The 17,853-nt window shown below is 41.8% G+C and overlaps 1 protein-coding gene across 6 annotated transcripts in view; it reads right to left on the bottom strand.

Moving 5' to 3' along the window:
* Positions 1-461: 461 nt before the first annotated feature.
* TECTA (tectorin alpha) overlaps positions 462-17,853 on the bottom strand; it is a 102,251-nt gene continuing 84,859 nt past the window's right edge. For 4 of the 6 annotated variants that reach the window (XR_013404347.1, XM_028834086.2, XM_077964537.1 and 1 more), the window contains 6 exons: positions 16,547-16,710; positions 15,840-16,088; positions 3,968-4,130; positions 2,793-2,880; positions 2,067-2,183; positions 462-1,243 (listed from right to left, as the gene is read on the bottom strand). Coding sequence is in view for 4 of the 6 variants with exons in the window: in XM_028834086.2 (XP_028689919.2) it covers positions 1,143-1,243; positions 2,067-2,183; positions 2,793-2,880; positions 3,968-4,130; positions 15,840-16,088; positions 16,547-16,710 (882 nt within the window). In the remaining 2 variants the exon portion in view is untranslated. The remainder of the gene's footprint in view (positions 1,244-2,066; positions 2,184-2,792; positions 2,881-3,967; positions 4,131-15,839; positions 16,089-16,546; positions 16,711-17,853) is intronic. The other 2 variants (XR_013404348.1, XM_077964538.1) reach the window with 1 other exon arrangement.

Here is a 17,853-nt window from a genome sequence, read left to right as displayed (position 1 = left end):
AGACAATGGCCATTTCACCCACACTCACGTTCAAGAGCACTAAGCATTTTTGCTCAGCTTTTCAGAGTTCCCAGAAAAATACAAAAATGCGATCCGTTTAAATCCAAGGCAACTTTAAAATAAACCTGAAGTGGGTTTTACTTTGTTTTTGCCCTTAAAAAGCAAAGCATTCCAGGGATATATTTAGTAGGCCCTCCATTTTGTAGTTAATTATAGCACATATGTGTTTGTGTACCACTTACAAAAGAGGATGATGCCTGCTTCTCTTCTACGCCGTGCCTTAATGCTCTGCTAATGCTCTGTAAGTACACACGAACAGCAATATAACGGTGCATTAACGTTTTGGCCAACAGTGCCTTCCTGGTCCAATTGCTGCTATTTCTTTAAAAAAAAAAATTCATGGCATGCTCTTTAGTGTACAAAGCTTAACATCAATAAGAATTATTCCAGCCACCAAGTAATGAGAATATTTGAACACAAAGTTTATTTAAGGATAAAACACATTAAAAAGTATTTGGTTGATTTGTAAAAAGAGAAGGGATTGGGTTCGAGGGGGTAGGAGAGTGGGTGGGGTTCCCCAGGTCAGCAGTATCCCCAGCGGCCAAAGCTGCCATGGCAAGGTTGAAGGATACAGTGGGTGGAGAGCGCCTCATAGACAGAACACATACATATCATAGATCAGACACTTCCAAACGCCAGCAAGATTCCTTAGAGGGAGTCAAACCTTCCAGTCATCACTTCAAAATCATTCCAACAGGCTCTCTCTGTAAAAAAACGTGATCCAGAAATAGCACTGGCTTGATAGATTTCTCTGGTCAGATTTCCGGTCAGACTTCTCTAACCAGAATTTTTTTCCTTTACTGGTTTTTCATGTGAACCAAAGTTTCTAGTGACAACTGTTTGGAAATTTTTCACAAGAGATATACTTTCCATAACTGACTTGTAGAAGCCCCGTTTCATATTCTGAAAGAGGAGCTTGCATGTTCGCTGGTTTCTGGACCTCAGACCGTTGGAGGCAGGTGGCATCATTCTGAGATGCTGGACACTTTCAAATAGGTTTTGACTTAAGGGCACACACTTTTTATCCTACAGGGAGTTGAAGTAAGTAAATTACAGTACTTTATATAGCAACTTTGAGTTAATTATGAGATCGTGCCTGATTTATAGACAAAATGCCATAATGAAATCTGGATCATGACGAGAAGAAGCGTCCAGACTTGGAGTTCGACTGAAGAATTAGAGGCTGTAAACAGAGAGGAACACAGTAAGCCCTATGGGGAAAAAATACCTGTTTGATAGGGATGAGACATCTTTGCAGCACTCAGCTAAAAAAGGAAACTTCATTGCCAAGAACCCATTTTACCCAAATGACCCGAAGGCAGCAAAGTAACAGAATTAACCCAATCTTTAAGAGAGTCCTACTTTGGGAGGCCAAGGTGGGCGGATCACAAGGTCAGGAGTTTGAGACCAGCCTGGCCAATATGGTGAAACCCGTCTCTACTAAAAATACAAAAATTAGCTGGGCGTGGTGGCGTGTGCCTGTAGTCCCAGTTACTCGGGAGGTTGAGTCAGGAGAATCGCTTGAACCCAGGAGGCAGAGGTTGCAGTGAGCTGAGGTCGTGCCACTGCCCTCCAGCCTGGGTGACAGAGTGAGACTCCATCTCAAAAAAGAAGAGAGTCCTGCCAACCTCATTAGAGGTCAGGGAAACCATGTGCTAAGGCTTGTTTGCTGGAGGAAGCATCCCAATCCCAACCTTAGCCCAAGCAGACTTGACAGCCAGATGTAGGCCAATATATGGTCCTTAAATGGCTGGATAACTTGTTTTTTAAATTACCTTTATATTTGAGGTGAAAAAGCAAGGTTTTCTTTTGTTGTTGTTGTTGTTGTTGTTTGTTTAATGGCCCTAGAATTCCTTGGGTATGTTCCCCATCTTTCCTCCTTAATTTCTGGAGTTTTTGAGGGAGAGTTTGCTGACCTAGTGGGCTTCAAATCTGAATTTCTCCTTCTGGGGTAAAGAATCTCCCGTGTCCCCTAGCTGCCTGCCCCAAGGTAGAAGAGTGTCTACCTCTGCAGCTCTTGCCATCCTCCTGCAGGGTTCCTGTTACACAGCTGCAGAGAGGCCCGTCCACCCTGCTCGTGCAAATCTGCTCACACCCTCCATTGTCCTCACACCAGTCCAGCCCTACAAAAGAGCAGTTAGGAAGATTAACTACACATAGTTCAACCCTTCCACTGGTATCGAAGGGCAAGGCTTTAAAAAGAGAGGAGGACAGGCTGGGTGCGGTGGCTCACACCTGTAATCCCAGCACTTTGGGAAGCCGAGGTGGGCGGATCACAAGGTCAGGAGATCGAGACCATCCTGGCTAACACTGTGAAACCCTGTCTCTACTGAAAATACAAAAAAATTAGCTGGGCGTGGTGGCGGGCGCCTGTAGCCCCAGCTACTCGGGAGGCTGAGGCAGGAGAATGGCATGAACCCAGAAGGAAGAGCTTGCAGTGAGCTGAGATCGCACCACTGCACTCCAGCCTGGGAGAAAGAGCGAGACTCAATTCCCCCAAACCACCACCCCCCACCCAAAAAAAAAGAGAAGGACAAAGAAAAGCTCAATGCCATTGTTGAATGTTTATGTCAATGAAAAGATGTCTTTAAGGAAGTGGGTGCTGTTCTCAAACCGGTGTCCCCAACACCAGCCTCCTCATCCACTGGACCCACATCAGAGGTGAAACACGTCTGAGCCTTCAAATCCCATTGTTTTAATAATCTAGGGTGTGTTTTAGAGAACATACATACTTTTTCTCCTAATAGGTCCCACTGAAATGATCTGTTCTTTGGGTTCTTTTGTGTAATCTGTGGCACTCCTGGAATTTTGTGGGCAAGTCTGCAAGACAGAACACCAGGGGAAAAATTTCACACAATTAAGCTGGTAACTTATTCTTCACCATGTTTTCACCTCTAAAAGAGGCAGTGACTCTGGCCTCAAGCATTATTGCTGCTCAGACTAATTAGAACCAATGCATTCTTGATCATCGAATCCACTGGGACTCTAGGCTGTGTGTTGAACAGAATTAAACACACTCTCCACACTGGAATTAGTACTTTTTCCTTTTTAAAAATCTCTCCTACATTTCTGATGGATCCGCACTGGAATGAGATTCAAAGAGGCTCCCTGCCCAGGAATAGGATTGCTGTATCTCATCAGGCACTAATGTATGCAGTATCATCTGTAAGTTACCCTGACCATAATTCACATCTTGATTCTGCAAACATGGTGTTAGCATAAAGCTGCAATGTTAAAGGCTAGGGGCCAGGTATCAGGCAATCGAATCTTAAGGACCCAGCCCGTAAGTGGTGGGGGTGGAAGCCTGGCACAGAAGAGATGATTAGTTTGCTACTTCATCCCTCATCCCCTCCAGGGTCCTGATGTAGATCAGGTGAGCTGCAGGACACCTGGATAAACTGTATCCTGAGCTCAAGAGTTTGGTTCTGTAGTGGAGTGGAACTTGGCCCAATGGTCATTAGAGTCAGGCCGCCTGGCTCCTTGAGACTCTAGTGCGGTGGTTCTCAGCCAGGCCAACTGGCAACATCCGGAGACATTCTGGGTGTCGAAACTGGGGGAAAGTGTGATTGGTATCCATGGGTAGAGGTGAGGAATGTTGCTGACATCCTACAGTGCACACAACAGTCCTCCAGAACAAAGAATTATTCCGTCCAAAATGTCAACAGTGCCGAGCTTTGAGAAACCCTAGTCTAGCATTAAGCCCATGACTGGTTGACAATTCAGAGATAGAAGAGTAAATAGATATATTTCCCCGTGTTTTCTCTCACTGTCCCATCAAAGATGATTGTCCACCCCAAGCATCTATGGATGCTTCCAGTCCGGCCACCTGGCATTCACGATCCTCATGTTGGGAAACCGAGACAGTGAGAAATAAGACTAAGCACTTTGTTTTCACATTCTCACTTACGATTTTACAGGAGTACTTTTCTGAGTCGCAGAGTGACACTGCACAGTGAAGGTGAACTTCGTCGTAATCCCCTATGAATTTAAAGACGGTGACGTGAAAGCGACAGGTCAGGGAGACTGCGTTCTCCTCGATGCCGATGGTGTTATCTTTGATGTTCTGACACCTATTCAGAAAAAATAATGGAATCTTTGCCACATGTTTTCCTCTTACACTTTAATCCTCATCTTCATTTCAAAATTTCACTTTCACATAAAACCGTCATAAGTGGCAGAAATGCCTTTACATTTGAAAGTGACCTCTGGACTGCCTGGGTTTGTCATTTATTATCACTCCCTCATATTTTCATAGTTTGTTTTGAAACATCAAACACCACCTCGAATTAGTATCCTAACTGCAACTAAAAACAAAACGACTGCAGGGACCACACTCAATTTCCCCACGCTTCAGTTTCTCATTCCGCCCCCTCATAATGCTGTGTTTTACCGATAGCAATTTAATAAACACAAGATTCATTCTTACTTCTCTTCTGTACTTTCTTCAGTTAATTATCAATGTTGGCAGGGGCCCCTGACTCAAACCCTGTTGGGAATACTTCCCACGCATCAAAATAGGTGGGAGCTGGAGGGGAAAGAAGACCCATCAGGGCGAGCTGCAGAGTCGCTTGGATGTGGCTGACTTCCCCTTTTCTCAGCCCCTTCCTTCCCGTGGTATTGAGCCAAGAGACAACCCCAGCCAAGACATCTCTCAGACACAGAGCTCTTGCTTCAACTACGTATAGTTCCCCAAATGCATCAGAGTCTCCTCTAGTCCTGTGTCTTTTCACGCAATGTTTCCCCCGCCTGGAAGATCTTCCTGCTCTTTGTCCAATGCATCACTCCTGCCCTTTCTCCAACCCCAGTTCTATGGCACCCTCTCCTTTATAAATGTCCCCTAGTCATGCCCGGACGAGGCACAAACAAATGGCCTTTCCTGGATTTGCCAACAGCCCTCTGTTGAAATCCGTGAGTGCAGAAACCAAGTCATATTCCTTACTGTGTCTCCACTGCACCACATGGCATGTGGCATGTATTTGAAAATTTTTGTCAGATGAATGAATGAGCGAGCGAATGGTGTTGCCACAGCCAAGACTGGCCCGTAGGAACCAAAAAGCTCTTTAAAATGATAAAGATAAAAAGGGTGACTCTTCCTTATGTTTCTTCTCCCTGGTCCACAGGATTAAATAGCTTAGCAATAAGGAAAAATTAAAACTTGAAGTTATCCTTCAGCATTTCCACACATTTAGCCTTCCAGGCAAAATGCAAGTTGCTTTTCAAGGCAATAGTCCAAGTCTCTTAAGTGCTTTGAAACAAAAACTTACATGCCATACTTTTTCTTGACACCGTTATTTATTCGGATAACCTGAACAGGCTCAAGGATTCTAAAGCGGTAATAGCTCTTCAGTCTTCATACAGACCTTCCCTCTTAACCAGACCACCAATTCTCTCCCAGGGAGATGACTTGAAGTGTAGGTATCAGCAAAACTGAAGGAAGGGGCATAGCGAGGCAGGAATGGCTGTCTGGGTGTCTTAGACTGAGCACAGACACCAAGCACTAGAATCTTCTGTTAACAATGAAACATCTGCCCTTTCCTCCAGCTAGCACATGAAGAGAAAACAGAAGTGGCCTGCGTGTCCCCAGACTTACAAGCCACTTGTAGAAGCTGCTGCTGTCTCTGCCCTCCACACAGCTGGAGAGAAACAGCTGACCCCCAAAATACTTTAGTGGACCCATTTTGCAGCTCATTCATTAAGCATTGAACATCTGGTTTCCCTAAGTTTGCTGGAAAAAAACAATAACCACATTCCTCCAAGAAAGGTTAGGAGGACTGATGGATTCACCTACATAAAGAAGTCACTTCCCACCCAACCACGGTTTAACTTGAAGATGTTTATTCAGACAGACACTGGGGTAAGCTGAGATTTATGAATATGCTCCTTGGCTCGCTCTCCCTCTCTGGGTCAAGTCTTTTAAATATCATTTTAAAAATGTTAAAGGCTGCCATGTCCTTCAAAGGAGACATAAGCCCTATAATCTGGATTTGCATTTGTATAGTGTCTCATATATTAACCCTTTTATGTTGCAAAAGGAATACAATAAGAGGAGGAAGAAACATGAACAAAAGGATAATTGTGATGCTCACCCACTCATCTAGGCCTGAAGGACACCAAGAGTCACCACGTTCCTCTTTTTCCCTCTATGGAGGATAAACACCAATTCAGAAATACAAATGCCTTAGTGAGGTCTTTGCTGAAAATTCCACAATACACCTCAGCAACCCATGCCACTCACCACACCTGGTCACTTAGGGAGTCGGTGTGTCTTGAAACCTAAAAGGATTTCTTCTCTGCTCCTTGATAGTTGTGTGACCTTGAGTGAGCTCTGTGCCTAGTCTCTGTGAGCCTGTTTCATCTGCAAACTAGTGAAAGTCTATTGTTTGTCTTCCCAGAACCACACCCTTCTTCTCTTGGGAAACCATGCCTCTTCCCCTCAACCATAAAGCTACTTACTGTATCCAAAGCACTCTCTGACCACTACAGGGGTGGGGGCTGACCAGGCCAGGCAAATTCAATGGTGTATATCCCTACCTGCCAAACAAAGGATAAGCAAGTGGTCCAGGATAGGCCTGGGATTCCCTGCACTGGAGTCAGAAGTGCTCTCTTCTCATTGGTTACAATGCTATAAGAATGTGAGTCTAGGATTGCCAGTGTCGAACAAGGTCAATGAGAGAGAGAGAGACAGAAGGGATAAAGCAAGAGGAGAGTCTTGATAGCATCTGGCTCCCTGGATCCAATCATCTCTGAAGTCACATCCACTCCTGTGATTTGGTGTTACAAACATTAAATGCCTTGATTTTTGCATAAACTAGTTTGAATTGGTCTCTGCCACTCAGAATTCTGATTAATACATTTACTTGCTTTAGGAATTATTGTAGGCTGGCTGGCATGGTAGGTCACACCTGTAATCCTAGGACTTTGGAAGGCAAAGATGGGAGGATCACTTGAGCCCAAGAGTGCAAGACCAGCCTGAACAACATAGGGAAACCAAGTCTCTACAAAAAATAGAGAAAATTTACTGGGCATGGTGGTGTGCGCCTGTAGTCCCCGCTACTCAGGAGGCTGAGGTGGGAGGATCACTTGAGCCCAGGACGCTGAGACCGCATTGAGTCATGATCATATCACCACACTCTAGCCTGGGGCCTGGGAAACAGAGTGAGACCGTGTCTCCCAGAAAAATTATTATGGGCTTCAAGATGGCTGGCTAGAGGCACCCAGAACTTGCCTCCCTAACAAAGATGGGCCCAAACAATAAGCAGACTATCACAAGTTGAATAGAGCATCAAAGAAAGAACACTGGAATCCAGCAAAAGAGGGACAGAGGATCTCTGAGGCACGAAAATAGAGGGAAACAAAGCAGTTGGCCGTGCTAGGGTCAGCTTGGAGCCAGAAGAAACTTCCCAATGCAGGAAAAGGTAATTGAGAGATCCCAGTGGTCCATATTCCACTGCAGACTTTGGTAATGCTAGCCATGGGAGAGCCATTTGGACCCTGAGACTCGTATAGGAAGCTACCTGGACTCCACATAACAGTATTGTTCCAGAGATGGCGTTCACACTGAATCGCACAGCCTCCAGCCCCCCAGACCCAAGCAGCTGCAGCATGGCGCCATGTTGAGAGCCCAGCCCCCATCAGACTATATCTTGCCCTGGGGTCCAACAGCCCCTACTTCTCCACATCCCTGGAGCCCTGCTAACACCCACCCCTCATGTCTACTCAAAAGGCTGCAGGTTCACAACACTCCCTGGACTCAGTGGTACAGCTGTGTCCACAGCACTCTAATCCACACAGTGTCCTACACCCTGGGGAACAGGTGATGCAGTGCACCAGGGAGGCTGTCCCCAGGGCCAAGGGGCTGACGCACAAGCTCCCCAGAACCCAAGAGCCATCTGCCTGCAGCTGCTGCCACTGTCAGCAACTCTGCCACTTCCCCAGCAGCAGGGCCACCAGACACCCATATACACCTTCAGAGGGCCTGAAGATCAGCCCACCAGGTGGCGTCGTGAGGCCTGAGGACAGGCCTGCCCCACCCACCACCACTGGTGCCCATGTATGCTGTCGCGGGATCTGGGGTCTGACTCATCCACCAGTCACCACTGGCGCCCATACACGTCTTCCAGGAGTCTAAGGACAGGCCTGCCCAATCTGTTGCCACCACCACTGGCAACCACGTGTGTCGTTGGGGGGATTTAGGGATCAACCTGCCCCATCCACTAATATTGATGGCTGCATGCACCATCAGGGGGGCCTGACAACAGACCTGCCCCACCCACTGCCAGTGCTCACATGCACCATCAGGGGGCCTGGGGACCAGCCCACCCCTGTGCTCACACATGTCATCAAGGGATCTAAAGATAGGCCTGCCCCGCTTGCCACTCCCAGCACCCATGCACATCATCTGGGGGCTTACAGATTGCCCTGCCCTGTCCACCACTGCCAGCGACTACATTAAAATTTGCCTTTTGGGAACCTGAGGACAGGCCCACCCAGCCTGCCACCACTGCCAGAACTCACCCGTGTGCCACCTGAAGACCTGAGGACTGGCCCACCACCACCACCACTGGCACTCCCATGTGAGGCTTTGGGGCCTAAGAGTTGGGCCACTGCTGCTACTGCCATCACTGATGCCACATACACCACTTAGGGCCCGAGGACCCACCCACCCACCTGGCCCACTGCTACCACTGACCAAGGATTGGCCCACCTAGACCTACTACCATGAGTGCTTGTTAATGCCACCCAGGGGCCCAAAAGCTGGCATGCTGGCCTGCTATCACCACCACTGGTACCCAAAGACTGGCTCATCTGGCATCCCTGTCCCCAGCAAAGCCTCACCATAGCCTCCACTAATAGCCTAAGTCACTGACTAACTCACAGACATGACTGATGCTGATTACAGCTGAAGAAATCATATGGAGACTACACTGCTGTGTCCACCCAGAATCAAAGCCAAAGTCAAACCCAACCAACACTATAGATACATCTATAGGAAAAACTCCGTCCCTATAAAAGCCAGTCCATAAAATTGGAGAAGCAACTATGATACCAGATGCACAGAAACAAACATAGGACATAAGAAATATAAAAAAGCAAGGACACAATAAGAACACCATAATTCTCCAGTGACCAGGCATGGTGGCTCACTCCTGTAATCCCAGCACTTTGTGAGGCCAAGGTGGGAGGATCACCTGAGGTTGGGAGTTCAGGACTAGACTGACCAACATGGAGAAACCCCATCTCTACTAAAAATACAAAAATTAGCCAGGCGTGGTGGCACGTGCTTGTAATCCCAGCTACTCAGGAGACTGAGGCAGGAGAATTGCTTGAACCCAGGAGGCAGAGGTTGCGATGGGCCAAGATTGTGCCACTGCACTCCAGCCTGGGCAACAAGAGCAAAACTCCATTTCAAGATATAAAAAATAAAACAAAATAATAATAATTCTCCAGCAACACATTCCAACCAAAAAGAAATCTATGAAATACCTGAGAAAGAATTCAATATAATGATATTAAAGAAGTTCAGTGAGATAGAGGAAAACACAAACAATACAAAGAAATCAGAAAAACAATTCATGATCTGAGTGAGAAATTCAACAAAGAGACAAACAAAAAGAACCAAACAGAAATTCTGGAACTGAAGAATTCAATGAATAAAACTGAAAAATACAATCAAGAGCTTCAACAATATGCTAGATCAAACAGAATAAAGAATTTTTTTGTTTTGAGATGGAGTCTTGCTCTGTTGCCAGGCTGGAGTGCAGTGGTGCGATCTCAGCTCACTGCAACCTCTCCCTCCTGAGTTCAAGTGATTCTCCTGCTTCAACCTCCTGAGTAGCTGGGACTACAGACACATGCCACCATGCCCAGCTAATTTTTTGTATTTTTAGTAGAGACAGGGTTTCACTGTGTTAGCCAGGATGGTCGCAATCTCCTGACCTCATGATCAGCCTGCCTCGGCCTCCCAAAGTGCTGGGATTATAGGCATGAGCCACCGCACCTGGCCAGAATAAAGAATTCTTGAATACAGGTCTTTTGAAATAATCTAGTCAGGCAAAAACAAACAAACAAACAAACAAACAAACAAACAAAGGAATAAGAAAGAAAGAAGAAATCCTGTGTGAAATATAAGACACTATAAAGTGACCAAATATTCTAATTTGGGGAATTCCAGAAGGGCAAAAGATGTCCAAAGGCATAGAAAATCTATTTAATGAAATAATAGCTAAAAACTTCCCAAGTCTTGCAAGAGATATAAACATCTACATACAGGAAGCTCAAAGATCCCAAACAGATTCAACCCAAAAATGTCTTCTCCAAGGCATATTATACTCAAAGTGACAAAAGCCAAAGACAGAATTCTAAAAACAGTGAAAGAAAAGCATCAAGTTATATATAATGGAACCCCATCAGATCAACAGCAGATCTCTCAGCAGAACTCTCATAGGATAGGACAGAATGCAAGGATATATTCAAAGTGCTAAAAGAAAAAAAATACCTGCTAATCAAGAATACTACACCCAGCAAAGTTATCCTTCAAAAATGAAGAAAAAATAGTATTTCCCAGACAAGCAAAAACTGAGGGTATTCACGACCAGACCAGCCCTACAAGAAAATTTAAGTGTGTCCTACATTTGGAAGTGAAAGGTTGATATATGACATAATAAAAACATACAAAAGTGTAACACTCAATGGTAGATCATACACACAAAAGAGAAAGAGAAGGAGTCAAATGTTACTACTACAGAAAGCCACCAACCCACAATAATAAATGATAAGAGAGAATGACACAAAGGGTATACAAACAGCCATAAAACAATAAACAAAATGACAGGAATAAGTTCTCACTTATCAATAATAACCTTGAATGTAAGCAGATTAAATTCGCCACTTAAAAGATATAGACTGACTGAACAGCTAAAAACAAACAAACAAACAAAAAACTCCAATATATGCTGCCTACAAGCAACTCACTTCACCTGCAAAAGACACACATAGACTGAAAGTAATGGGATGGAAAAAGATAATTTGTGAAAAGCAAAACCAAAAGCAAGCAGGGGTAGCTATATTTGTATCTGACATAACAGACTTTAAGTCAAAGGCTGTAAAAAGAGACAAAGAAGATCATTACATAATGATAAAAGGATAAATTCAGCAAGAGGATACAACAATTCTAAATATATATCTATCCAACATCACAGCACCCAAATGTATAAAGCAAATATTATTAGATCTAAAGGGAGAGATAAATTCCAAAGTAATGAAAGTTGGAGAATTTAACATCCTACTCTCAACATTAGAAAGAAAATCAACAAAATATTTTATTTATATTGCACTTTAGACCAAATGGACCTAACAGGCATTCACAGAACATTTTACCCAACAGCTGCAGAATACACATTTTTCTCATTAGTACACAGAATATTTTCCAAGATAGACCATATGTTAGGCCAAAAACCAAGTCCTGACAAATTTTTAAAAATTGAAATCATATTGACTATCTTCTCAGACCACAATAGAATAAAACTAGAAATCAATAACAAGAGAAATTTTGGACACTGAATAAATACTTAGAAATTAGGCAACATGCTCCTGAACAACCACTGGGTCAATGAATAAATTAAGAAGCAGATTTAAAAAAAATTTTTAAAAACAAGTGAAAATGGAAACAGAACATACCAAAACATGTGAGATACAACAAAAAACAGTGCTAAGAGGGAAACTTATTGCAATATACACCTACATCAAAAAAGTAGAAAATTAAATCCAAAATTAGTAGAAGGAAAAAATAATAATAAAGATTAGGCCAGAGTTAAATAAAGTAGAGACTAAAACAAGCAAAAAATCGATGAAATGTACATTCATGTTTTAAAAAGATAACAAAATTGATAAAGCACTGGTTAGACTAACTTAAGGGGAAAAAAGACAGAAAACCCAAATAAAATCAGAAATAAAAAAGAAGATAATACTTATACCACAGAAATATGAAGAATCATTAGAGACTGTTATGAACAACTATACACTTTGTAAAACCTACAGAAAATGGATAGATTCTTGTACACATACAACCTACCAAGGTTGAACCAGGAAGAAATAGAAAACCTGAACAGACCAATAACTAATAACAAGATTGAATCAGGAACAAAATGTCTCTCAGCAAAGAAAAGTCCAGGACTAGTTGTCTTTACTGCTAAATTCTACCATACTTACAAAGAAGAACTAACACCAATGCTTCCTAAACTATTTCAAAAAAACCGAAGAGGAGGGAATTTGGGGATTCTTCCTAGCTCATTCTACAAGGCCAGCATTACCCTGATATCGAAACTAGACCAGGACACCACACACACACACACACACACACACACACACACACACACACACAACAAGCCAATGTCTAAACATAGATGCAAAAATCCTCAATAAAATACTAGCAAACTGAATCCAACAGCACATCAAAAAGATAATACACCATGATCAAGCAGGATTTATTCCAGGGATGCAAGAATGTTTCAATATATACAAATCAACAAATGTCATATATCACATAAGAATGAACAATAAAAACCATACAATTATCTCAATAGACACACAAAAAGCATTTGATAAAATTCAACATCCCTTTATGATAAAAATTCTCAAAATATTAGGAACAGAAGGAACATGCCTCAACATAATAAAAGCCATATATGACAAACCCATGGGTAATATCATACTGAATGAAGAAAAGCTGAAAGTACTGGAACAATTCATGGATTCTCACTCTCATCATTCTTATTAACATAGTACTAGAAGTCCTAGCCAGTTCAATCAAGCAAGAGAAAAAAATAAAAGACATCCAAATTGGGAAATAGAAAGTCAAACTTTCCCTTTGCAGATAACATGATCTTATATACAGAAAAACCTAAAGATTCCATCAAAAACTCTTAGAACAGATAAACAAATTCAGTAAAGTTGCAGGACATAAAAACAGCATGCAAAAATTAGTAGCATTTTTATACACCAATAACGAACTAGCAGCGAAAAAAATCAAGAAGGCAATCTCATTTACAATACTTACAAAAAAATAAGAAATCTAGGACTAAATTTAACCAAGTGAAAGATCTCTACAAGGAAAATTACAAAATGAAGAGGACAAACAAATGGAAAGATATCTCATACTTATGGATTGGGAGTATTGAAATTGTTAAGGTGATCGTACTACCCACAAAAAAAAATCCACAGATTAAATGCAATCCCTATCAATGTACCAATGAAATTCTTCACAGAAATAGAAAAAAAAATCCTAAAATTTGTATAGAGCCACAATAGACCCTGAATAGCCCAAGCAATACTCAGTAAAAAGAACAAAGCTGCAGACATCACACTACCTGACTTTTAAGTATAGTGTGAAGCTATAGTAGCCAAAACAGCATGATATTGGTATAAAAACAGACACATAGACCAGTGTAACAAAACAGAACTCAGAAGTAAGTCCATGTATTTACAGCCAACTGATTTGCAACAAAGACGACAAGAACTTACATTGGGGAAAGGACGCTCTCTTCAAAAACTGGTGCTGAGAAAACTGGATATCCATATGCAGAAGAATTAAATTATACCCTTGTGTCTCACCATAAACAAAAATCAACTCAAAGTGGATTTAAATGTTCAACCAGAAACTATAAAGCTACTAGAAGAAAACAAAGTGAACATGCTTCATCATTGGTTGAGGCAAATATTTTATGGGTAAGATTCCAAAAGCCCAAGCAACAAAGCAAAAATAGACAAATGGGACTATATTAAACTAAAAAGTTTCTACACAGCAAAGAAAACAACCAACAAAATGAAAAGACAACCTGTTGAATAAAAGAAAATATTTGCAAACTATTCATCCAACAAGGGATTAGTATCCAGAATATGCAAGAAACTCAAACAACTCAACGGCAAGAAAACAAATAATTCCTTTAAAAACTGGGCAAAGGATTTGCATAAATATTTCTCAAATGAAGACATACAAATGGCCAACAAGTATACAAAAAAAAAAAATGCTCAACGTTACTAATCATCAGGGAAATAAAAATCAAAACCACAATGAGATATCATGTCATGCCAGTTAAAATGGCTACTATTAAAAAGACAAAAAGTAACAAATGCTGGTGAGGATATGGAGAAAGGGGAACTCTTCTACACTATTGGTGGGAATATAAATGAGTACAGTCATTATGGGAAACACTACAGAGGTTTCACACACACGCACGCGCACACACACACACACACACACCCCCCCAAAAAAACCACTAAAAATAGAACTACCACACGATCCAGCAAGGCCACTACTGGGTATTTATCCAAAAGAAAGGAAATTAGTATATCCAAAGAATATTTCTACACTTCTATGTTTATTGCAGCACTATTCACAATAGCCAAGATATGGTATCAACCTAAGTATACATCAGTGGATGAATGGATAAAGAAAATGTGATATATATACACAAGGGAATACTATTCAGCCTTAAAAAGAAATGAAATCCTATCATTTGCAACAACATGGTCAGAACTGGAAGTCAATATGTTAAATGAAATAAGCCAGGCACAGAAAAGCAAATATCTCAGTATCTCACTCATATGTGGGAGCTTCAAAAGTTGATCTCATGGACGTACAGAGCAGACTGATAGTTACCAAAGGGTGGGAAAGAAGCTGGGATGGACAGAGTTTGGTTAATGGCTACAAATATGCATTTAGATAAAAGGAATAAGTTCTAGTGTTTGATAGCACAGTAGGGTGACTATAGTTAACAACAATTTATTATATATTTCAAAATAGCCAGAAGAGAAGATTTGAAACGCTCCCAACAGAAAGAAAAGACACATATTCAAGGTGATAAGTATCCTAAATTCCCTGGTCTGAGCACTACATATTTAATGCATGTATCAAAATATCATATATACTCCATAAATATGTAAATGTATCAATATATTTTAAAAAGAAATTCATATAAAAAGTAACTATTGGAGTGACAAAAATGTTCTAAAATTAGATTATGGTGATATTTGCAATTCTCTGCAAATTTACCAATCAATTACCATTGATTTTTACACTTAAAGCAAATAAATTGTATTACCTATAAATTATCTTTGTAATAAAGCTGTCAAAGTGAATTGTTACAAAACCTATTACAATAAATGTGAACTGTCTAACATATCCAGAAAGTATTTTTGTTTTTAATAAAGATAATTATTGTGGTTGGTCTACAGTCTTTTCTTTCATTCATTTATTCATTCAAGAAATTTTGTTGTGTAATCACTATGTTTTCAGGAAATATACTAGGTGGTAAGCATATAGTGGTGAGTAAAGGGAAACTTGTTGAGTCTATAGGCTATTATATTAATTTCTTTTTTATTTTTATAGATGCCCTGTTCATTAACCTGTGGTTATTGTCATTATATTCTTTCATTTGCAGAATTCCACATTCTTCCCAAATTGAAGTTCAAAGTAAACAGCACAGAATCCCCACTTTGAGAATAAAGCATCTTGTAGTTAATGTAGTTAATGTCACATGGACTTGGGGTACCTACCACTATATTTCTGTGTGACTTTAGGCAAGTTACTTGATTGCCTGTAAAATGAAGCTTATAATATCTACCTCATAGGTTGCCTTGAGAATTAGATGAATTAATAAATGCAAAATGCTGGCCTTGTAGGCAGCCAACAAATATTAGTTTCCATTCCCTTCCTTAAAAAATGATGCAGACAATATTATACCTGAAGCTCTGAGACTGTTATCTATAAAGAGGTTACTCACCCTCCTTCGATGATGAAATATCGGAGCTTATCATTGCTATCTCGGGAGGGTGTGGCATAGCATTTGTTGAGCGTTAGGATTAAATGTGTGGAGTCAGCTCCAACCACAAAAACCCCTACATACAGCACATCTCGAGTCGTCAACACTACTTCACCCTGGCGGTAAGGATGTTTGTAGGAGGCATTTTTGTAGAGAGCCATCTTGGTGGTGAAGCTGCCTTCTTGGGTTGGAACTGTCAGGTTAATTACACTAAAACGGAAACAATTATGAGACAGGAACCTAAAACAATGTTACCTGTTCAATTATCTACCATTTTTCAAGCTGAGAATGCAGAGGGAAAGCAAAACATGTAGTAGCAAAGTCTAAGGCTGTGCTGTCCAATATAGTACCTGCTAGCCACATGGGGCAATTTACATTTAAATGAAATAAAATTAAATAAAATTAAAAATTCAATTCGCAGCCCCCTGAGCCACATTTCAAGTGCTGAGCAGCCACACGTAGCCACCACATTAAACAGTACAGATGGAACATTTCCATCATCACAGAGAGTTCTATTGAACAATGCTGATTGAAAGGATTTAGGCTCAAGAAACGTGAATTATGTTTTTCCTAGGGCATCAAAGACAAATGCTAGCAATTTTGATTATGCTAACCTTAACTGTCAAGGAAAAGAAAAAGCAATGTGCACAGCCCAGGAGGTGCCTTACCTTAGCATAGGCTTCACAACAGAATCCAAGGAGATCTTGATATCCAGCTCATAAGCACATGCAAATTCCACATTGATCGTGCGGTCCCTGGTGATGATGTTGCCAGTGTTGTTGGCACTTTCGATCCAGATTGTGTTTTTATACATGATATGAGTGCCATTGGACTGCAGAGCAAGGGGAAGTCAGAAATCATTACATCTGGGAGTGAGTATGTAGCTTGCATATCAAATCCATATCCCTGAAAGTGGAGAAATGGCTTCCTTCCATACATAACTTAGAGGCCAGTATAAAGTAGCATGGAGCTAGCCTTAGCATTTACTTGGGGCAAAAAAGTATTACAATAGATATCAGCAGCACCCTTCAGTCTGCTAACCTTGAATACCAGTGGAAGGTGATTTCATCTACTACTGAATTCTAACCACTACCAGACCCCACTTATCTGTGAGACCCCAAGCTAGGAATAGCATGAACTATTGCCATTGCTGAGTAACAGAAATCTTCTTTTTCAATGCTTAATTCAAAATCTCTTCTCCACCAAATCCATCACCAGACATCCCTACAAGGACCAACATGAACAAGTGCAAGTTTCACCTCCTTACTCCTTTCAACCTCTGGTAAAAGTATTAAGAAATAGAGCCATGAATAGAAGACGCACAGCAAGGCAGAAAAAGAAGAGAAACAAGATGCTTTGCTAACCTATACACTGCACAATCTGACATTAAAAGTTGGGACCTTACTATATTTCTGAAGTCAGCTGTTTTTTGTTTTGTTTTGTTTTGTTTTTAGTGACACGGTCTCACTGTCACCCAGGCTGGAGTGCAGTGGTGCAATCATAGCTCACTGCAGCCTTGAACTCCTGGGCTTGAGATCCTCCCATGTCAGCCTTCCAAGCAGACACAACTACAGGCACTGTCACCACAGCCAGCTAATTTTTAGATTTTTTTTTTTTTTTAAATAGAGACAGGGTCTTGTGATGTTGCCTGGGCTCATCTTGAATTTCTGGCCTCTTGCAGTCCTTCTGCTTTGGCCTCACAAGGTGCTGGTGAGAGGTGACAATGTGCTGGCAGCCCTCATTCTTGGCACCTCCTCGGCCTCAGTGTCCACTCTGGCAGCACTTGAGGAGCCCTTTACCCCGCCACTGCACTGTGGGAGCCCCTCTCTGGGCTGGCCCAGGCCAGAGCCGGCTCCCTCTGCTTGCAGGGAGGTGTGGAGGGAGAGGCGCAGGCAGGAACTGGGGCTGTGTCCAGCGCTCACAGGCCAGCGCCAGCCCAGGGTAGTGAGGGGCTTAGCACCCTGGCCAGCAGCTG

This window comes from Macaca mulatta, chromosome 14 (genome assembly GCF_049350105.2).
Source record: "Macaca mulatta isolate MMU2019108-1 chromosome 14, T2T-MMU8v2.0, whole genome shotgun sequence".
Taxonomy (NCBI): domain Eukaryota; kingdom Metazoa; phylum Chordata; class Mammalia; order Primates; family Cercopithecidae; genus Macaca; species Macaca mulatta.
The sequence above is the reverse complement of the archived record's forward strand: the minus strand, read 5'-3'. Positions and strand labels throughout refer to the sequence as shown.